This window comes from Pseudoliparis swirei, chromosome 6 (assembly GCF_029220125.1).
Source record: "Pseudoliparis swirei isolate HS2019 ecotype Mariana Trench chromosome 6, NWPU_hadal_v1, whole genome shotgun sequence".
In the NCBI taxonomy this organism is placed as follows: Eukaryota; Metazoa; Chordata; class Actinopteri; order Perciformes; family Liparidae; genus Pseudoliparis; species Pseudoliparis swirei.
Genome location: NC_079393.1, coordinates 4698767 through 4721662, shown reverse-complemented (window position 1 = coordinate 4721662; position 22896 = coordinate 4698767). Strand labels below are relative to the sequence as shown.

The following is a 22896-nucleotide window of genomic DNA, read 5'->3' as shown; positions in this document are numbered from 1 at the left end:
TCCTGTATATTTTGTCATGGTGGACATGCATTGGAGCACTGTATACCCTTAAGGAAAAGAACCCATCGGGAAAAATTGGACTTTCTAAAAGAAAAGAGGGTTTGTTTTGGGTGCATGCACACAGGACACATTAATAGGAGTTGCAATAAGCGCTTGTCTTGCGAAGTGTGCAATCAACGTCATCCCAGCACATTAACACAAGAGAAGGAAGCAAAGGCGAAGATCAGCCAAAGGAATTGTCAGTGAGTAGCACGACTGTCTCAACTTGTGGTCATCCAGGGGCCGGAGGCAGTAACGGCATCCTTCCAATCTTACCCGTCAATGTTAAGTGTAAAAAGGGAAACAAAATCATACAAACGTATGCATTCCTGGACCCAGGAAGTACTGACACTTTCTGTTCGGAACGTCTAATGCAGTGGTCGCCAACCCGTCGATCGCGATCGACCGGTCGATCTCGGAGACGTTCCCTGTCGATCTCCAAAATAAAATGAAAATAAATTCAGAAACACATTATTCCTTGTTTTCGAACATTTTCTGAAGTGTCTTCTGAAATGTTTTCTTTCTGACTGGAAGATTGAGGTCAGAAAAGATCTCCGCCTGATTCATGAACGCCTGAAAACGGGTTCTCTTACACAGCCGTGTTGTCAGCTGTGCTCCCTGAAAGAGGGGAACGTACCACTACAGGTGAGGCGCAGGGGAAATGCAGAAAGACCTTTATTGATAACTTCACATATTACACAAGCTCAAAGTACACCGACGTAAAACTAAGTCATCAATAAATACATGTTGAAATGCCTGTACCTTCGTGTACATGTTTACGTTACGGCATTAACAGATTACGCCTGCGCATGCGCGACAGTCGAGATTCTTGGCGACTTGCCAGCTTTTACCTCCGTGAGTTTGGCTTTAATGCTGTTGTCCTTCAAAACAAAAGCTCAACATTGAGCTTTTTTTTCTTGTCTGATAGAGCAATCTGGTTTACTTAGTTGAAAGTGATTGCAATTGCATTTATTCTATTATTTGAAAAGGGACAGATGTAGGAGTCACAAATGGTGATTCTCATATTTATTATTATGAAAATTATTTAAATCTGAGGATGTCTGTAGAGCTGATGTGAACGTAATCACCAACGGTCTGAGCTCAGAACCAATCCCAGATGAGAAAACTTTCATGAATACCAATTTTGCCCCGAAAAACTCGTCAGTGGAGTTGAGAAAATCACCAAATCAAAGACCAGGAGCTGGATTACTGACAGACAGCTGACAGACTGCCTCAGACTGGCTGTCTGTGATTATGAACTAACTGCAAGCTCACAGACAGAGTTCAGTCACAGCCATAACACTGACTGGAGTCACATGGCTTGATGGCATTATGATGAGAGCTGAACTTACATGAGTTGCACTGACTGATCATGTTGTCAGTGTTGTGCTGTAATGTAAATAAATACAACATTTATATTGGTAGTTCATCCAGCTGCTCATTGCAAATGTTTCTTGTTCATATTGTGTGCGGTTAACAAATATCTTACTTGTTATATTACACTTAAATTCTGTGTTCCTGGTCACATCAATTTGAACACTGGACCAAAATGACAATTAGGCCAAATAAAAAGTTGTAAGTCCAGTCTGGACAGTCGTTTTCTCTCAACGCCTCAATAGGTAGATCTTGCCGGTCATGAAGGCGGAGGTCAGGGATCTTGGGCTCAAAAAGATTGGTGACCACTGGTCTAATGGAAAGGCTGAACATCAAAGGAAGAAATACAAAGGTTCATCGAAGTACAATGGGTCACAGCAGTACTGTTGCATGTTGTGTTGTCGAAGGCTTGGAAATCTCGGAACTTGCCAAAAATCAGTTCTTTGAGCTTCCTAAACTATTCACGCAGAAGAAAATGCCAGTGTCGACAAACAATATCATTTCCGAAGAAGAGTTGACAAGATGGACTTATCTGAAAGGTCTAGACATTCCTCGAATTAATGCTGATGTCGATTTGTTGATTGGCACAAACGCATCAAAGTTAATGGAACCAGGGGAGGTAATCAACAGCCGTGAAAATGGGCCATATGCTATTAAAACCCTATTGGGGTGGGTGATTAATGCCCCCCTTCAACAATACAGGGATGAGCTGGGGAGTGGCTACCCCTCTGCCACTGTGAACCAAATTTCTATAAAACACCTGGAGGAATCGCTGAGGCTCAGCGAACACAGGAGTGAGGAGCTCAGGGAGGAGTTAGCCAATCAGAGAGCAGCATTCACCAGTCGGCTCCAGAGCCTGAAGAAGGAGCTTGAGTCTGAGGGCGGAGCTCTACGAGGGAGAGTGGAAGAGATGGAGAGAGCAGCAGGATTATTTGCCTTTGTTACAGGAGCGACAAAGGTGGAGTAAGGAAAGACGAAATCTTGTTTATGGAGACATTGTACTTGTAGCAGATGCTACAGCTCCACGAAGTTCCTGGTTACTCGGAAGAGTTCGAAAGACATTTCCTGATAAAGAACTTGTGCGTTCTGTTTGTCTGCAAACCAAGACGAGCATAATTGTGAGGCAAGTGACCAATAAAGGCAAACCCCAGAACCATACACGGTGCCTCATTAGGGTTATCGGAAGTTATTACGAAACCGTCTGTTTTAGGGGGTACTTTTGTTTTATTTTCTGTTGTAATGGCTCCTTATAATAAATGTATGATTAATTGTTTTGTGCGCTGCCTGAAACAATTAGGGGCCGGTGTGTAGGAGCCATTTTCTGATGTTATTGTTACTTTGGACCTCCCGCCACTAGGTGTGGCAAGTTTGCTGTAAGGTGTTGTTTGTCCCTACTTAATGAGGTGAAGTGGGAGGCCAGGTGTTGCTTATTGACGAGACCAAACAGTTTTTTGACCGTCGGAATGTGAGCCAGGTCTCCTACGAAATTAATGATTGTCAAATAAAACCACAGGAGAAATGATCGGGACTCTTGGTCTTACTAAAAACGCGTCTAAACCTTCGGCAATGAGCAGCCAGTAGTGGCCCACGTTAAACAGGTAACGGGGGCACTACAATCTATATGCTATGTTCGTCGCTGTAGAAATAGATTAATAGAAAATAGGTCGTATATAGACACTTTAGAATGTGAGTTGGGTTGGGTGCTGGGTGTGGGGGTGATGGGTAGGGTGCTGGAAGGGGTGCTGGGTGTGTGGGGGTGATGGAGGAAACCGCTCTGGGTTAAAAGCTGTTCCTCAGCCTGTTAGTCCGGGTTTTAATATTCCTGAATCTTCTTCCTGATGTCGGAGGAACAAACAGAGAATCTGACCTCGAAGTCGGCACGTTTGGATTGTGAATTATTTGATGTTGAACAAAAAAAAATTATAAGTCTGTTCCATAAAACCTGAACCTATTCATATATGGGCTGCATGTATTCATTAAGGCATATTTCAAAATGATCAACTTTGGATCCCACGTTGTTTTTACATACGATTGTTTTTTAAAAGAAGAGACGCATACCTCCAAACTTGCAAGTTCATTCATTTAATTGTCCGTTCAGACCTTGTACAACAGCTCCATGAGTTACTCACACTGGAAAAGGAACATCAGCCTACTGCGCTACCGCTGATGTGTTTTTATTAATATATAATCACGTTTTTTAAAGTTGGCGTTTAATTTCCCCCCATCTCGATTTACAGCGGTGTAGAACATAAATAAAAATGAAAAGAAATTATTATATTATGAGACACAAGCTCTCTGCACACATACAGCCAACCTGGTGTCACCAACACAATTATAATACACACAGCTTATTTCAATATATAATTATTATTAATTTATCTGTAAACGTGATGTTATTTAATCATTTTTATCCTAAAGATATAGAAGTATAAAATGTGTAAACCACCTAAAAATATCCAAAATGTTTTCTACAGGAACATTCTTTTTTAAATCTGACTATTTTCATGCAGCTGTTGACCGGTGGCCGGTAGTTGACCTGCGGCGTCCGGCCCTGCAACAGAGAGGCATTGCTGGTGAGTTTTGTCAGATGTGTTTTTGTGTTTTTTTTGGGTGCTACTACTTTGGGGAGAAGCAGAGGCAGAAGAAATATTGAAAATATTAAATTTACAATTTCTGCACCGTATGACAAGGGGCAATGATTTTGCAATGCAGTAAGAAAAAACAATAAATAAAATAAAATACATTTAAATAAAATACATTTAATAAATTAAATAAATTAAAATAAATTAAATTAACTAAATTAAATAAATTAAATAATTTAAAAATACATATAAATTAAATAAATACAATTAAAATACATTTAAATAAAAAGATTTAAATAAGAAAACTAATCCCTTCTGGTCTTTCCCAAACTTTGGTCGTGACTAGTCCTCGAGACCAGATGCAAACCTACGCCTGCTGACTCAGTACGTGCGACTGAAGCGCTCCGCCAGGTAGTCTCCCCCGGTGATCGGAGGGTATCTGTTGGAGCCGTCGCAGCACGTGATCAGAGCCTCGTCGTCCGACTGCACGAAGAAGGCCAGAGACTGACGTGTGCTGGAGTCTCCAGCAGGGGGCAGCAACACCCTGTGGACCTGAGGGAGAGAGGGAGGAAAACCACCAATTACTCACATGTTCAATAAAAGAATTATCGAAAAAAATAATAAGAACATAATTCACTATATTATCGCAATATACAGAAAATTGTAAACAAAAACAAAAAAAATGTAAATGTATTTTGTTCATTGCAAATTAACGACAATCAAAATACGAGTGTCGGGAGAGAGAGAGTCTGTAAACATGACTGTAAAAAAAGTGTAGTTTAAGGCGTGATTATCAAGTGTATTATTTACATAATAAAATATGCCTATTGCATCATTCTCCGTTAATAGTCCTAGAGGTGTGCTGGGAACAGCATTTTGTAACTGCCCAGCACCTTGGCTGACCTTTGACCTCTCGTCTACCAGTTTGACCTTGAGTTACCTTGCACACGCACTCTGCCCTTTTCATAATTACAAATAAGTATAGCTAAACGTCCTCTGAACTCACCGCGGAGACAAAGCGGTCGCTGGTCCAGCGCTGCATCAGGTCGGCGATGTTGATGAGAACCGTTCCGGGCACGTAGGGGACGTCCATGAATTCACCCGAACGCCTCTGCACCTGGAGGTGAAGGAGGCGGTCAGGTGGATTGCCTTCCTTACATGTGCTAATAAATACCTAAGAAAATGTTTTTTGGTGATTCTGGTGTTACCTGCAGACCCTCGGAGGTGCTGAACAACAGCGTGATGCTGCCGTAGTCTGAATGCTCCCCACATCGCACCTGATCCTCCTTCACGGTCTCGCGGTTTACCGGCGGGTAGTACAGCGAACGCAGCGTCGAGTTATTCCCTTCAGCTTGGAGGAGACACAACGACACCGGTTTGTTAGTTTCATAAACATTTACATCGCGCCTCAGATCCATATTCATTATTATGGGAGTCATGGCTCTGGCATAAGTGTTACATCACTCTGGATCCAGAGGTGTTGGCTAACTACAGACCAATATCTCACCTTCCGTTCCTCTCCAAGATCCTTGAGAAAGTGGTCGCACACCAGTTGTGTGACTTTCTACATCATAATAGTTTATTTGAGGAGGTTCAGTCAGGATTTAGAAAACACCACCGAGACAGCACTGGCGAAAATTACAAATGACCTCCTAATGGCATCAGATAAAGGACTCATCTCTATACTGGTCTTGTTAGACCTTAGTGCTGATAAAGGACTCATCTCTACTGGTCTAGTTAGACCTTAGTGCTGATAAAGGACTCATCTCTGTACTGGTCTAGTTAGACCTTAGTGCTGATAAAGGACTCATCTCTATACTGATCTTGTTAGACCTTAGTTCTGATAAAGGACTCATCTCTACTGGTCTAGTTAGACCTTAGTGCTGATAAAGGACTCATCTCTACTGGTCTAGTTAGACCTTAGTGCTGATAAAGGACTCATCTCTATACTGGTCTTGTTAGACCTTAGTTCTGATAAAGGACTCATCTCTACTGGTCTAGTTAGACCTTAGTGCTGATAAAGGACTCATCTCTATACTGGTCTTGTTAGACCTTAGTTCTGATAAAGGACTCATCTCTACTGGTCTAGTTAGACCTTAGTGCTGATAAAGGACTCATCTCTGTACAGGTCTTGTTAGACCTTAGTGCTGATAAAGGACTCATCTCTGTCCTGGTCTTGTTAGACCTTAGTGCTGATAAAGGACTCATCTCTATACTGGTCTTGTTAGACCTTAGTGCTGATAAAGGACTCATCTCTACTGGTCTTGTTAGACCTTAGTGCTGATAAAGGACTCATCTCTACTGGTCTTGTTAGACCTTAGTGCTGATAAAGGACTCATCTCTATACTGGTCTTGTTAGACCTTAGTGCTGATAAAGGACTCATCTCTACTGGTCTTGTTAGACCTTAGTGCTGATAAAGGACTCATCTCTACTGGTCTTGTTAGACCTTAGTGCTGATAAAGGACTCATCTCTACTGGTCTTGTTAGACCTTAGTGCTGATAAAGGACTCATCTCTACTGGTCTTGTTAGACCTTAGTGCTGATAAAGGACTCATCTCTACTGGTCTAGTTAGACCTTAGTGCTGATAAAGGACTCATCTCTATACTGGTCTTGTTAGACCTTAGTTCTGATAAAGGACTCATCTCTGTACCGGTCTTGTTAGACCTTAGTGCTGATAAAGGACTCATCTCTATACTGGTCTTGTTAGACCTTAGTGCTGATAAAGGACTCATCTCTACTGGTCTTGTTAGACCTTAGTGCTGATAAAGGACTCATCTCTATACTGGTCTTGTTAGACCTTAGTGCTGATAAAGGACTCATCTCTACTGGTCTTGTTAGACCTTAGTGCTGATAAAGGACTCATCTCTACTGGTCTTGTTAGACCTTAGTGCTGATAAAGGACTCATCTCTACTGGTCTTGTTAGACCTTAGTGCTGATAAAGGACTCATCTCTACTGGTCTAGTTAGACCTTAGTGCTGATAAAGGATTCATCTCTCTACTGGTCTTGTTAGACCTTAGTGCTGCGTTCGACACCATTGACCATGACATCCTATTACAGAGACTGGATCAGTCAATTTGCATCCCAGACACCGCACTGTTGCTTTAAATCCTATTTATCAGATCGATCTCAGTTTGTATTTGTAAACGATGACCTCGATGACCACCAACGTTAGTCACGGAGTTCCACAAGGTTCTGTGCTCGGACCATTTTTATTAGGGTCCTCTAAGACTTCGTCGTAGAGGAACCTATTGTTATTTACCTTATATCTGCTTCCTTTGGGCAATATTATCAGGGAACACTCCATAAACTTTTCATACATTTTCATTTCGCCATTGCACATTATTAACTCTGCTTCCCCCTCGGAGTCCTTGTGACTTCACGTCTCATAGGGTCCATTGGACCTGGCTGGGTCTGATGCCATGGCCCTGCTGATGCTCCGCCCACTCCTCCTCTCTACCTCCATCTGCCTGATGGATCATGGAGGTCTGCATCGTGGTCCATGCCTTCTAGGAACTATTTATACACTCCGTCATACTCATTGAATGTGTTGTAACTCTGTAATGATTCCTTCTGGTCACATGACATCTATTGTTCTGTCCATCCTGGAGAGGGATCCTCCTCTGTTGATAAATGACTATACTGACTACATTGGGATTTGCTGATTTGCTATAACTTCACACATTAAATAATATCTATGTGTACATTATTGTTTGGTGATTTACTACCCTATTAAAGGATATCTGTGTAGATTGTTTGATAGCATACTGTATTATTAAATAATGTCTTTGGATTGGGAAACTTAAGAGGAAGGAAAGTCTTTGTGTGAGGTTTGAACGTGTATTGGTAACAGACAGGCAGATGCTTGTGTCTCTGAGGAATGTCACACCTGGTATGGAGAGAGAGAAGGGGGTAGCAGACGAAGAGGAACCCTGAAGGACCCCTTCGATGCCGTTCGGAGCAGCAGAGAACAAAATGGCCCAGAGGAGGATAGATGACTTTAAGTGTTACGGGGCGTGGACACGCTTACAACCCCGACGGACAGACGGCTCAGCCAATGAGCGACTTTGGACCAATGTTTTACCTGGACAGTTGAACCAATGAGAAGAGAATATCTCCCCAGGGGGGGCGATATAAAAGAGATGTCGATCAGAGAGAAAAGGCTTTTGACTTGTTGGATGATGAAGATGAAAGGTTTTTTAAAACAAAACAACGTTCTTCCCTTTTCCCCCCCCGAAAAAAGGTCAGGGTTAAGGTTAAGGCCGCTTGGAAGGCGTGCTCTGATGCACCGACGGTCATGATGGGTACGTACCTCCTATGAAGCGGTGCGCGCTCAGGAACACCTGGGGGTCCAGACCCAGGCTGAGGGCCATCACCCTCAGCACCCGCAGACTCAGCTCCTTACAGCGGCGGAAGAACGTCGTCTGGATCTCCTGGAACCCTTCCACGGCGCCCGACGGCCATTCCTACGCAGAGGGAGAGAATATTGATTTGTGTATCTGCAGCTTTGATAGGGATCTAGATCAGGGGTCCCCAAACTTTCTCCTGTGAGGGCCACATAACTCTTCCCTTCTCTGATGGGGGCCGGGGTCAGTTTGTAACAGAAAAAGTGTGACGATCGCAGGGGTGCCTAAATGTAAACATTTATTGTTATCCAGAAAGCCACACATAACCAAATATTAATAATCCTTTCCGGGAAGTTCACAGAAAAAAAAGTCAGGACATTTGACAGGGGCTAGTCTAGGACTTGCGTGGCCAGACTGAAAAAAAAAATCAGCATGCGTCTCTGGTACACTCAAAGAAATGACTCATTGGATGAACTCAATTACATTTTTGGCAGGTTTTCCATCCAATAATTATATGCAACTCCAACTCAAATTTAGCACATCAGTGCAATAAAATGTAATTAAGTTACTCCAACTCATTTGTATCAAATACATCTAAAATAAAATAAGGATATTCATTAAATTAAATAAATTTGTGTTTGTCCAACTCAAAATATAAACTAACTAACAACATATGCAAACTCCACACAGAAGGAACGCCCCAAGTGGGAATTGAACCCACAGCCCTCCGGCTTTGAGGCGACAGTGCTAGCCACTACACCACCGTACAGCCCTGAACGTGTCTTCACCTCATGTAATTCAATTCAATTCAATTCAGTTTATTTGTATAGCCCAATTTCACAAATTACAAATTTGTCTCGGAGTGCTTTACAATCTGTACACATAGACATCCCTGCCCCAAAACCTCACATCGGACCAGGAAAAACTCCCAAATAACCCTTCAGGGGGAAAAAAGGGAAGAAACCTGGAGGAGAGCAACAGAGGAGGATCCCTCTCCAGGATGGACAGATGCAATAGATGTCATGTGTACAGAAGGACAGATTTAGAGTTAAATACATTCAATGAATATGACAGAGTGTATGAATAGTTCATAGTAGGCATATTCCACGATGGAGACCTCCACGATCCATCAGGCAGATGGCGGTGGGGAGGAGGAGTGGGCGGAGTCTCAACAGTGGGCGGAGTCTCAACAGGACAGTGGCGTAGTCATGAGCAGGAATTCCACGACCCAGACCTCAATGATCCATCAGGCAGATAGGATCTATGTCGTCTCATAGGGTCCGATGACCCCATGAGACGTGAAGTCAAAAGGACTCCGGGGAGAAAGCAAAGTTAGTAAGGTGTGATTGAGAGATGAAAATTCATCCTTAAGGAGAGAAAAAAGAGGAGATAGGTACTCAGTGCATCCTAAACGTCCCCCGGCAGCTATAAGCCTATAGCAGCATATCAAGGGGCTGGACCAGGTGAACCTGATTCAGCCCTAACTATAAGCTCTGTCAAAGAGGAAGGTCTTAAGTCTACTCTTAAACGAGGTGACTGTGTCTGCCTCCCGGACTGAAATTGGAAGCTGGTTCCATAAAGAGGAGCTTGATAACTAAAGGCTCTGGCTCCCATTCTACTTTTTAAGACTCTAGGAACTACAAGTAGTCCCGCATTTAGTGAGCGTAGCTCTCTAGTGGGGCAATATGGTACGACAAGCTCCTTAAGATATGATGGAGCATCACCAATCAAGGCTTTGTAGGTTAAGAGAAGAATTTTAAAAGTGATTCTTGATTTTACTGGGAGCCAGTGCAGAGCAGCTAGTGCAGGAGTGATGTGATCTCTTTTCTTAGTTTTAGTGAGAACATGAGCTGCAGCATTCTGGATCAACTGGAGGGACCTAAGAGATTTATTAGAGCAGCCTGATAATAAGGAGTTGCAGTAATCCAGTCTCGAAGTAACGAACGCGTGAACCAATTTTTCTGCATCTTTTTGAGACAAGATGTGCCTGATTTTTGAAATATTACGTAGATGAAAGAATGCAGTCCTTGAGATTTGCTTTACGTGGGAGTTAAAGGACAAGTCCCGATCAAAGATAAACAACTGATTTTCAGAAAGCGCATGCGCAAAGGGTAGTCCCCAATGAAACACATTTATTTTGAGTTGATATGCACACCATCTAACCTAAATAAATCTAATAAATGAAAGTATTCATACATTTTGTGTTACACCCATTAAATATAAATATCTATTTTTGTAATTGATTTATTCAAATGTATCAAACAATATTTCAATGTGTCACCTCGAAGAAGGGCTTGAATCGTTTTTGTGAGTGTAACCTAAATAAATCTAATAAATGAAAGTATTCATACATTTTGTGTTACACCCATTCAATATAAATATCTTCGTTTTGTAATTGATTTATTTCAATATATCAAACAATATTTAAATGTGTCACCTCTAAGAAGGGCTTGAATCGTTTTTTTGAGTGTATGGGAAACGAGCATCAACCACTAGAATCAACCACTATGCTTTACAGTTGCTGAGGACATCCCACAAACGTCTGGACATAGCTCGGTGTTGTTGCTCCGCCCGGCGCTCAACTCAACTTTTTCAATACTCAAACATCTCCGCGATTTATCGGCGTAACAATCGCGCAACACAACGAATCGATAATGAAATTCGCTGCAACCTATTTTAATAATCGATTCTTAGCGATTCTTGTTGCAGCCCTACTCCAGACCATAAGTGAGCTTAATCTCAAATGCTTTGTCAAAAACTGAACAGTCCAAACTTTACAATGTCAGGACTGATTAAAGAGACGTTGAACGCCTCCTTCAGGTCTCCAGGGCGAGCGGGATTCAACCTGAAAAACAAAAAAACAACAAAGCAAAAAGCAGATATTTAATTTTACAACTGTGGAGACGAGGCGTGTGTTTGTGTTCGGTTAATGTTCCGTCGTCCGGACCTCTCGAGCTCCAGCTGCACCCAGCCGTGGTTGGGATTGTCGGCGAAGCTTTTCCTGCTGAAGGGTTTCTTCTCCTCCTCTGGCTGCAGGAAGAAGGTCTTGGAGACGGCCATGACAGCGTTCACCTGTCCACGGCAACAAGACACGTCACTGCAACACTCACGGTACTCTGCTCCAGTATTCACATGTTATAGGACGTTATACATCTACTCCCCTTTATGTTATTTTATGTGTTGAGGGAACTCTCCACGACTTTTTTTTATTATAGGCATGCATAATCTGAATCACTTATTTATTGTTACAAAACAAGCAAAATAAAAATGGAATAAAAACAGACCAGCTGGAAAATGCATCACCACAAAGCTGAAAACATGGCTGTTAAACTACCCGACACTATTTATTAACGGAGTTCAAATTAACACACGCAGCAGTCAAACGCAACACACATTCATATTAATCCACACACATGATAATAATCCAACTTTGTTGATGCTCCATCTGGTTCCTTCAGTCAGGACTTCTCACCTCCTCCTGGGTGATCCCAGTGTTCTTCAGAAACACGAATCCAACTCCAGTGAAAGCGGATTCCAGCTGTTTGCACAGCGCGTGCATCATCTGCTCGTCGCCCACCTCTTCCTCGCTCAGGCTGCACGCGCCAAAGTCCACCACCGGGATGCTCATTTTGGAAAAAAAGTTAAAACTCAAATGTGGAGTTGAACAAGATGTTTCGTGTTCCTGGACACGAAACGAATCAATATACACAAGGCAGGCGGCGAACTCCTCCCGCTGTCACGTGACTTGGTTTCAGCCAAAAGTGGGGGGGGGGACAAACCAAAGGTGCGCGTTGAGGAGGTGTAACTGAGGACGTCGTCGTCATGGGGCCGTGGTCACTTTAGTTTAATGTAACACTGACCTGTTATCTGGATGAAGAGGCTCGGGTGGATTTCAGTGTTTGTTTAGTGGCAATATTCTAATTCTAATAATGAAAAGAGTGCTCAGGTCATTCAAGGTCCAAACTGGTGGACGAGAGGTCAAAGGTCAGCCAAGGTGCTGGACAGTGTTACAAAATGCTCTCAAGAAATGTTTGGACAAAGGAGAACATTACATAACATTACATGTCATTTAGCAGATGCTTTTATCCAAAGCGACTTACAATAAGTGCATCAACCTAGAGTATAAACTAAGAACAACAAGAATACAGGAAGTAACATTTCCTCAACTCAGCTATTTAAGTGCCACTGAAGTGCTAATCTGTGTTTTAATCCAGATATAGTCGGAAAAGATGTGTTTTCAGTCTCAGGCGGAAGATGTAGAGACTTTCTGCAGTCCTGATGTCAGTGGGGAGCTCGTTCCACCACTGAGGAGCCAGGACAGCAAACAGTCTGGATGTAGAGTGATTAGCTCGAGGTGCAGGAGGCACAAGTCGATTGGCTGTTGCCGAGCGGAGCGAACGTGCCGGGGTGTACGGTGTGACCATATCCCAGATGTAGACGGGGCCCGATCCGTTCAGAGCACGGTACGCCAGAACCAGTGTTTTGAAGCGGATGCGAGCAGCCACCGGTAACCAGTGGAGAGAGCGGAGGAGCGGAGTGGTGTGGGTGAATTTCGGGAGGCTGAAGACCAGTCGAGCTGCTGCATTCTGGACGAGCTGCAGAGGTCGGATGGCCTTAGCAGGTAGACCAGCCAGGAGGGAGTTGCAGTAGTCGAGGCGTGAAATGACCAGAGCCTGGACCAGAACCTGCGCCGCCTTCTGAGTAAGAAGAGGACGTATTCTCCTGATGTTGTGCAGCATGGACCTACAGGAACGCGTCGTCGCAGTGATGTTGGCCGTCAGGGAGAGTTGACTGTCTAGTGTCACCCCGAGGTTCCTGGCAGTCAGGGTAGGGGCCAACACGGAGCTGTTGAAGGTGGTACCTCGAGGTTCCTGGCAGTCAGGGTAGGGGCCAACACGGAGCTGTTGAAGGTGGTAGTCAGGTCATGGGTGGGGGAGCCTTTCCCTGGAAGGAATAGTAGCTCGGTCTTGTCAGGGTTGATTTTCAGGTGGTGAGCAGACATCCACTGAGAGATGTCTGAGAGAACGACGCCATGGGCACGTTGTATTATGTAAACAATACACTCGATAATACTGTGGAAGTAATCACGCCTTAAACTACACTTTTTTATAGTTGTGTGATGTTTACAGACTATCTTCTTCTTAGATATCTGGATGGACATTCAGGTCAATACAAGCCCGTGAGGCGCTCGACGAAGTGGTCTCCCCCGGTGACCGGAGGGTATCTGTTGGAGCCGTCGCAGCACGTGATCAGAGCCTCGTCGTCCGGCTGCACAAAGAAGGCCAGAGACTGACGTGTGCTGGAGTCTCCACTAGGGGGCAGCAACACCCTGTGGACCTGAGGGAGAGAGAGCCGGACAACCATTACTCGAAATCAGGCACGTGCACAGACATTTTGGGGGCCAGGTGCTCAAACCCCAAAACCCATTGCCAGAAAAGAATTCTGTCAGAGTTGAAGCATAAGCAGCAAAACAGTGATGACGCTGTCCTCGACCTGCGTTTCCTCTGGGCAGGATTACACAGCTAGATTACATTTTAAAGATGAATTATTATATGGCACCAACAGAACAAGCATTCTGATTGGCTAATGGTTCGTCATGCCAGCCACTATATTGCCCTCTGACCTCATTTTCAAGCAGCGAAAATGTGTTATTGAAAGTGAAGAAGACGAGAAACTATAGTTTGAATCACTTGTGTTGTTACTTTACTGTAAATTCAAATTCACTTTTGCTGAACCGTGTTGTCCGTTTTCTACAAGGTTAATCGTTGTAAGACTGGAACAGAGCAAACAAAGAGATAACACATAAAACAATTCTCACAAGAACTCAAATAAATGCCCCGTCGGATATCAAAACACATTTTGGGGGAGTTGATGACAGAGAGTAACTTTTATTCTTAAATACTGATGAATGAAAAAAGTGTCTCCAGCAAAAAGGGCCCTTTTCTCATCCAGGGCCAAAGCGCTGGTGCTTGAGCACCACGAGGGCTCTATCTGTGCACGTGCCCATGTCTACATGTATTCATTAAGGCATATTTCAAAATGATGAACTTTGGATCCCACGTTGTTTTTACATACGATTGCTTTTTAAAAGAAGACACATACCTCCAAATTTGCAAGTTCATTCATTTAATTGTCCATTCAGACCTTGTACAACAGCTCCATGAGTTACTCACACAGGAAAAGGAACTTCAGCCGCTGATGTGTTTTTATTAATATACTGTATATAATCACAATCACGTTTTTTAAAGTTGGCGTTTAATTTTCCCCCGTCTCGATTTACAGTGGTGTAGAAAATAAATATAAATTAAAAGAAATGATTATATTATGAGACACAAGCTCTCTGCATACATACAGCCAACCTGGTGTCACCAACACAATTATAATACACACAGCTTCTTTAAATATATAATTATGTAACTTTATCTGTAAACGTGATGTTATTCAATCATTTTTATCTTAAAGATATAGAAGTATAAAATGTGTAAACCACCAAAAAAAAGAAAAAAGTTCAGTGGGAATTCTTTCAGAACTAAAAATTAAATAAGGATGACTGGAGGGATAACTGTGTGTAACATGTAGCATGTTTTAAACCAACACGCATGTACAGTCCTTGATCACGTGAAATGTTATGAAAGAAAGAACATTTCATGGATCCAGAATGTTTTCTAGAGGAAAAATAAAAATGTTAATCTGACCATTTCATCCTTTGGCCACCAGGGGGCCAGCATCATAGTTATGAAACATTCAGCTCAGTTTATTGGATGAAATACATATTGCTCTAAGACAATATCAGTGACAATGAACTACAGTGTGCACTAAACAAAACATTCACTTTGCAGGCCAACACCCCCCCCCCCCCCCCCACGGTTTCACCCCCGAGTCCTTGCTGTGATGAGAGGCCAAAAAAAACAAAAACAAAAAAGAGTTGATTGTTTATAAAAAAGAACCCTGGACCGCCTCCACATTTTGGGGAAATCTGATTGTTCTCATATGTGCCTTTTTTTAAATATTGAGTCTTTTTTTTGTTTTTGTCAAGTAGCGTTTCAAAAACAATCCTGAATGAAAAGATGTGAAATTGGGAATCATTACAAGTCAAAAACACGCACACGCCGACATTCACACGGAGCACCGAGGGTCCGCTAAGAGTTTCCCGTCATCGGCACCGGCACGTCATGCAGCTGTTGACCGGTGGCCGGTGGTTGACCTGCGGCGGGGACAGCGGCGCCCGGCCCTGCAACAGAGAGGCATCGCTGGTGAGTTTTATGTCACGACTATTTGCTCAACTTTGACAGATGTGGTTTTTTTTGGGTGCTACTACTTTGGGGAGAAGCAGAGGCAGAAGAAATATTTAAAAATATTAAATGTTACATTTTTGAACCGTATGACAGGGGGCAATGATTTTGCAATGCAGTAAGAAAAAACAATAAATAAAATAAAACACATTAAAATAAAATAAAACACATTTAAATAAAATAAATTAAATTAATAAAATAAATAAATAACAAATACATATAAATTAAATAAATACATGCTATGGGGGGAGACTTCCAAAGTTTTGGGAATCCCGATAGGGTCAAGCAATTTTTGGAGTTTAACGCGTGCCATGAATTAAATCACAGCATGTTCTTCGCCTCTGCTGCTTAGATTTTGGTGTTAATAACTCTTTTTGGTTAAATACCGTTCACACGACAATCATTGCGATGCGACACCTACCCTGGCCCGTGGATTTGATCTTTTCCATTTCTTCTACCGCCTGAGAAGAGAAAAACAAGATGGGAAAATGTAAAAGAGAAACCACAGAATATGTGCACATTGAGCTCCAGTTTGACGTGCCTTATTGTTATATTATTAATCTTTTGTCTGCTTTAACCCTAGTCATAAACATGGCTGCAGTGAGTCATGTGTACATGCACAGATTACAGCAACGTGTGGGCGTTTCCCAACACATCATGCATATAATCAATCAGGAATCATCTCTAATCATTTGAAGTTTGGGTCACAATGTCAATATTACTCCATCTATTGCACCTGTCCACCGAATCTTCCTCAGCTCACCTGCTGCAGCCCGATCTTCTGAGCGTTGAGTTCCTGCTGCTGCCTCTCCAGCTCCTGCCTCTGTCTCTGCAGCTCCTCCGACTTCCTGTTGATGTCATTCCCCTCGTTGGCCAGGTGGCTTTCGTACTCCCTCAGCTCCTCGTCGGTGTAAGCGGGTTTATGGTCCAGAGTCTGGTGTCGGGCAGGGAATTAAAGAGGACGCGACGAATTAAATAAAATAAAAAACAATTATAGAGTTTCAAGTCTCTCTCCATCTGACACTAAGTGCATTTTGATCAATGCTCTTACCTCCCACTCGTCTTTTTCCAAGAACTCCTGATTCTGAGTGGCAGCGATGAACTCGCCCAGCGACACCAGTCTGTCCGTGTTGGTGTCCACCTGAACGGCAACACGAGCTTTCATCAACAAATGTTCTTCAGTTTCATCGTTGGACAAAATGCACAACCCGATGGCGCCGACACAAGCTTGTGGTCGACTGGTCACACTGGTTTCCATCGAGGACATCTGACAATCGACTGTTATGATTTTATCATCGCTCGGATGAATAGTGTCGTTTTTGGGGCGGCCTATCTGAATAATTTAAGATAATAATAATACATACAATTTCTATAGCGCTTTTCATAGTACTCAAAGACGCTTTACAACACATAATTAAAAAATCCTAAAAACTATGCATTAAAAATTACAATAAAAACAAACGATAAAAGCAAATAAGAACAAGATGGCTCTTGAATGCACGTGGAGCCACGTTTCCATCTTTTTACCGGATCGCATAAAAACAACGGAGGTCGTGTTCAGTCGCCGGTGCTGATGAGACGATGACGAGGCTCCAGATCCGTCACTCACCTCGCTCATGACGTGCTGTCTCATTCGCAGCCGCTCTTCCTCCATCTCCAACATGTCGTCTTCTTCGTTTTCGGGGTTGTACACCTTCTCCAGCTATAAAAAAAAATTTAAAAAACACGCAAATTCGACCTCGGAGGCAAACTTCACGGATCAGGACCGGTTACACAGCGACATTAAATACCTCTTTAGTGAAGAGAGCTTCGAGCTCGTTTTCGTCGAGGTAGCCATCTCCATTGCTGTCTGCAACACAAACCCAAAAAAACCTCAGAGATAATCTCCGAGTCGCATCCGATGGCCGCCGTGTCGCTTTGTTGTTGTTTCAAAGACACGTAAACTTATTATTTTTCTTTCTTTCTGGTTACCGTGCATTCTGAAGAAGGTCTTGGGGTCAAACTGGTCGGGGTCCATACCGTCCGTCTCTTGCCACACCTCCTTCAGCTGGTCTTCGCTGCCCTGCACACACACACACACACACACACACACACACACACACACACACACACACACACAGGGGTCAGACCAAAGCAGCACAGGTTCTTCCTCCCCCGCCCGTGAGCTGTGAACCCCGGCCTCGGTCTTACAGGGTGGTTCACTTTGGGGTGTTCGGCGTGTTTCTTCTTCATCTCCTCGTGGCGCTGCTCCTCCGCCAGGCGCTGCTCCTCGTTCAGGGCGCTCATGCGTTCCTTCCTCTCGTGCTCCTTCATCATCTCGTAGCTCTTGAAATCGTCGTGACGGACCTTGTCGAAATTCTCCAGGTCTTTGGTCGCCTGCGAATGAGAAAGAAAAGAAGAAGAAAGGTGAGGAGGGGGAATCTACAACCCGGAACTTCGAAAAGACGGGTAGGTTCACTTTGTTGTCCAAACTATTCGGCTAAATGCATATTCAGGTTCACACCCAGGTATGCCGGGTCACACCCAGAGCATGCGTGGCAGACGATATTAAATGTTCCTCGTGTTAACTCATGCGATGCAAATTACACTATTTGAGCCTTTTTTAATCTGAATCTCCTATTTTTCCCTGACTTTTTTAATATATATATATTTTTAATCTGTATTCTACATCCCGGCCACTAATCACTTTATATGGTTGACAGTCAAGTATTAAATAAAAGGTCAACACAAGCAAAGCAAACACATTCATCAATATTGTACGCATGAGCTGCAAAATAAATGACACGTAAAATTGTCAGAACTGACAGGAAGTTTGATTGTAAACAGCTAAAAATACACAAACCCCCGTGAGCCGCCTTCCCCTGGGCTCATTCTCAGTTCACAGGAAACATGTTGCTCTCTTAAAGAGCGTACACGGCTCACTTATCAATCCTAGTTATGGTCATAATATGTTCTTCAGCGTGACTAAAAGGTGCGACTGTGATGCAGGTACAGCAGAAGCAGCAGCGCTCCGTTGCCCAGAGGAGAGCAGCAGGTTCAGGATGAGCTTTGAGAAGAAGTCTTATCCTTTTAAGGGTCGGTGACTAAAATGGCTGTGGGGGGGGGGCTGCCATGTGTTTATGCCGTTGTATTACAACTTCCAGTCATCTGAGAGGTCGATACGCTCTGAGGCAACATCGGTTGTTCCTGTATTTCGCCCGACGGAGATCTCCGTTTGATCACGAGGTTGCGCAATAATTAGAACTGCTGGAAAGCTTCAAATACAGTTTAAAGATGATTTGGTTCATTGTTTTTTTCAAGAACCGGAAGTGCGTGCACTCTTGATGCCTACAATGCCAAATAAAACACTTTAATTTACTCATTTATATATCGCCATGTCAAGTTGCTCTGGATTTGAAATCTCACCTGAGGATGATTTCTATGAATGAGGATTCGCAACGACAGCAAGCGGAGAAAAAAAAGAAGACTTTAGTCTCCTTCGTGAATGCCCTTTACCGATTGGATGAGGCTGTTCAGGTCCTCCACCTCAAAGGTGCTGGGGTTCTGGTGGCTGAGGTGCTCGAACTGCTTCAGCAGGGCCTGGTAGTCCACCGTCCGGCCTGCCAGGGGATCAGGAACATTTTATTTCACTCTAAAACTGTTTCAGCTTCTTCATCTTCTTCTTCTTCTTCTTCTTTGGGCATTTTTAAAAGAATCCTGTCATTCAACCCCCTCTCCTCCTCTCTGCCATGTCCTTATCTCAGACATGTTACGCTTCAGTAGTTTTTCCGCATGCAACTGGCACATTAAGCTCAGTAAGCACCGGCTTTGTTGACTTAGGTTTCAGCTCAAATGTGCACGAGAAAAAGAGTGAAGTAAGAGTCAATAAGTGGAGATGTTTTTTTCCTAAGCACGGGCTTAAATATGACACCTCCTCTAAACTGTTTCTACACCTTCTCTACATCAGTACAATGCGACTTCGACCCTGTACGTCTGGTTTTTAAAGGACACTTTATATTAAATTACAGAACTTTCCACACTGGCCTGGTACCTGCTGATTTACATCATGTTCCTGTATTTAAGCAACACATCCGGCTGCGTTACTAAAACGTCTGGTGCAACTTTTAAGAAGCAAAAGTTTCACAGAGACCTGCCGCATGCTTACCATTCCCCTCCTGGATGTCATGTTTGGCTTTGATGAGCATCCGCAGCCGGCCCATCTCCTCCCGCTTCAGCTCGTCCAGCTTGGTCCGTAGGTTGTGGTGGACAAAGTCCAGCTCTTTGGAAAGTCTGCCCTTCTGCAAGCAGCGGGAAGCGACAACACGCCACAGTTCAACACACGCAGGGCGCCGGAGAGCCGAATCGGTGCGTTTTAGCGAGCGAGCACCTTGATGTCAGCCATGCTGGTATTTTTGAGCTTCTGTTTGAAGTGAGCGTCTTTCTCCAGGTACTCGATGACTTCCCTGAGGTAGCGGTCGTAGTGCAGCCCGGTCTCCTGAAGCGTAAGCCAAAGCACACAGTGGCGTTTGTTGACAGAGGACCCACAAAAAAAAAAATCTTCATTTCACTCGTTAAATGTTCCAACTCGAATTCGGGCCATCATGGAACGCTCTCGTCTCGCATCATGACTCCTAATGCAACAAGATATTGTTGAATATATGATATAATATATGATATATACCTTTATTCGTCCCACAGTGGGGAAATTTCAAAAATCACAGCAGCTGTGCACATCAGAGCATTAATAAAAATAATTAGAAAACACAAAACTAAATACTAAAAACTAAATACTAAATATACAGGGGGAAAACAAAGTAAAGTGCTGAGTAAAGTGTTGAGTTTGCCAGGATCTCCAGCGATCTACTGCAGTTTGTTGTATATATATACATATATGTTATATACACATATGCTCTGAGTTTTATTTGATAACCTTTCACCCAGGAGTGTGCCGAGGAACTGAAAGCCCAAAATGATTCCCTCGCTGGCATGACTCAGAGGTATTTAGTGTAATTATCAGTAAGACTCTTTAAAGACTTTAAATGCAATATTGCAGTATATGATGACATTGACTCACGCCACTATCCGGTGGCATCAGCTCCTCTTTTGGGGGCTCTTCTTTGGTCTTGTCCACACCGATCGGCACCGACTGGATACACAGCCACACGCTCAGCAGAAACAGCCCACACTGGGCCACGGCACGACACTTCACCATCTTGTTTGGGTAAATAAATGAAGAAAATAGGAGTTAAATTGATAAAATAAACATTTTGTGATGTTACAAGTTTATGGTAGATCCCTCATGGAGATTTGTTATTTATTATTATTTTATATTACGTGTTCAGTGTGTGGGGCACAGGTGCTTTATCTTAACAAAAAAAGACTACTCAAATATGGCATGAGGGTTATGCAATTTAGTCTTGATCCCAAAAGCAACTCTGCCACGAGCGCACGCACACACACACACACAACACAAAAAAACACACACGCACGTGTCCTCCGAGCTCACTTTAAAGCAATTCCTCTTCTCATAAACCTGATATCTTACAAGAGAGTTGTGAACCTGCAACTCACACGCGGCACGACAACAGAATCACTTTACGTTAACCGCTAAGAACACGTTGTTAAGTGGACGCGGTCGCTAGTTATTAATTCGTTATCCCGCGGCGAAACAAGCCAGATGTATGTCGTAAAATAGCTAGAATGAACCGCAGTTTATGTGAAATGATATGTACTCGCTAAAATAGACTTACTTTGAGCTCCTCTTCCTTTTCCTCTTTCGCGGTCGGTGTTCCTCGAAGTGCGCGAGCTTCAATGGAGCTTGTTTACAGCTGTCATCCACCAGCACGAGCCTCCGAAGGCCACAACCTGCAGAGCGGGGGGGAAAGGGGAAATAGGTTGTGCTCACCATGGCAACGCCCCGCCCACGACCGCTCGTGATTGGGCAGAAAAAGTACACTTTCTTCGGAGAACAGTCGCGTTGACAGCTGATTGGACGTTTGACCTGTCAGTCAAAAAGCCGGGGGGGAAAAAGGATCACCCCGCTGGCTTAAAGTGCGGTGAGTCAAAACTGTACGTGGCGCTCCGGACCGTCAACCGCAAACGAGGGCGGAGTTAAGGTTTGATGGGGGAAACATTAGTGATTGTCTTGTAAAACTGGATTTGGCATAAATAATTATAGTAATTAATACACCGTTAGAGTAAAAAGTACAAAATGTCCCTCTGAGATGTCTGACAAAAAAAGTACAAGTACAGTTCTTGAGTAATGTAGAATAATTATACATATCTAATTGTACTCAAAATACACAAAGGACGTTTTGTATCCATAGCATTGGACAGAAATCTAATTTTCAATTAATTGTGTTTCTATTATAGACATTGATACAGTTATCAGAAAAAATTCTGATGACAGGTTACATCATAAACCGTTCATGTAGACAGGTGGGTAAAGAGCTCTAGTGAAACAAGAGGCACAAAGAGGGAAAGAAAAACTAATTAGTCATTAGAAAATTATAATCGGATCAAAGCTTTAAACCGTAGAAGCCACACATAATAAATGTATCTGATAAAGAAAGTGCTGATAAATTAAACTTGACACACACCTCACGCTCAGAATATTTAATTGAAATAAGTGTTACACATTTTAAATAAAATATCTTGTTGTGGGGTTGTAATCACTCATAAACTAAACTGCATTTTAATGTGGTGTTCAATAATGGGATTTAACTAAGTACATTGATTCAAGTACTGTACTTTTGTACAACTTCGAGGTACTTTTACTTTACAAATGTATTTACATGTCATGCACCTTTATACCTCTACTCCAGTGCATTTCAATGCCAATAGTGTGCACTGCATTAATTCAAAAGCATTAGAAGGAAAACACAATTCTACTTAAATGTTATATTTTATTATTATAGGTGAAGCTACTATAAAAAGGAATTAAATTGAACTATACCTTTTAACAGCTCACACCTTAATGTATCACTAATTACAATAAGTACATTTACTGTATTTTACATTTTATTTCAGTAACATTTTGAATGCAAGACTTTTTCTTGAGCTTTTCATTCAAGTAAAAAACGAGTAGCACCATCACTGGTGGTGTTGTAACGAACTTATTCTGAACTCCTTTTTGCATTTAACAGGTTGTCTCCACACCGACTGCTTTCGGCCACAAGGGGGCGCCGCGTCCCCGTTTAATCTGCGAGGCAGGAACGCTTTTCCTTACGGCGTCCAACCACCTCAACAGGAACTGACGTCTCTTCGGCGCAAGTGGATGGAAA

At 43.0% G+C, this 22896-nt stretch overlaps 2 protein-coding genes across 6 annotated transcripts; both read right to left on the bottom strand.

Annotated features, from left to right (window-relative positions):
- Positions 1 to 3479: 3479 nt before the first annotated feature.
- Positions 3480 to 12038, bottom strand: si:dkey-10o6.2 (uncharacterized protein LOC100124608 homolog). 5 transcript variants are annotated; one of them, XM_056417658.1, is made up of 8 exons: positions 11815 to 12038; positions 11290 to 11414; positions 11121 to 11187; positions 8309 to 8462; positions 5204 to 5346; positions 5002 to 5112; positions 4363 to 4547; positions 3480 to 3964 (listed from the first exon to the last, which is right to left on the bottom strand). In XM_056417658.1, the coding sequence occupies exons 1-7, from the start codon at positions 11968 to 11970 to the stop codon at positions 4377 to 4379; spliced, it is 927 nt and encodes a 308-aa protein (XP_056273633.1). In that variant the 5' UTR covers positions 11971 to 12038; the 3' UTR covers positions 3480 to 3964; positions 4363 to 4376. The 5 variants fall into 5 exon arrangements, with proteins under 5 accessions (XP_056273633.1, XP_056273634.1, XP_056273632.1 ...); XM_056417659.1 differs by having other exon boundaries at positions 4367 to 4547; XM_056417657.1 differs by having other exon boundaries at positions 3480 to 4547.
- Positions 12039 to 14451: 2413 nt separating this feature from the next.
- On the bottom strand, positions 14452 to 21471 carry LOC130195763 (nucleobindin-2-like). Its single transcript, XM_056417468.1, has 13 exons — positions 21364 to 21471; positions 20688 to 20825; positions 20001 to 20108; positions 19779 to 19911; positions 19130 to 19233; positions 17825 to 18010; positions 17606 to 17696; positions 17425 to 17483; positions 17244 to 17336; positions 16686 to 16775; positions 16398 to 16568; positions 16056 to 16095; positions 14452 to 15573 (listed from the first exon to the last, which is right to left on the bottom strand). The coding sequence occupies exons 2-13, from the start codon at positions 20823 to 20825 to the stop codon at positions 15482 to 15484; spliced, it is 1305 nt and encodes a 434-aa protein (XP_056273443.1). The 5' UTR covers positions 21364 to 21471; the 3' UTR covers positions 14452 to 15481.
- Between the last annotated feature and the right edge of the window lie 1425 nt (positions 21472 to 22896).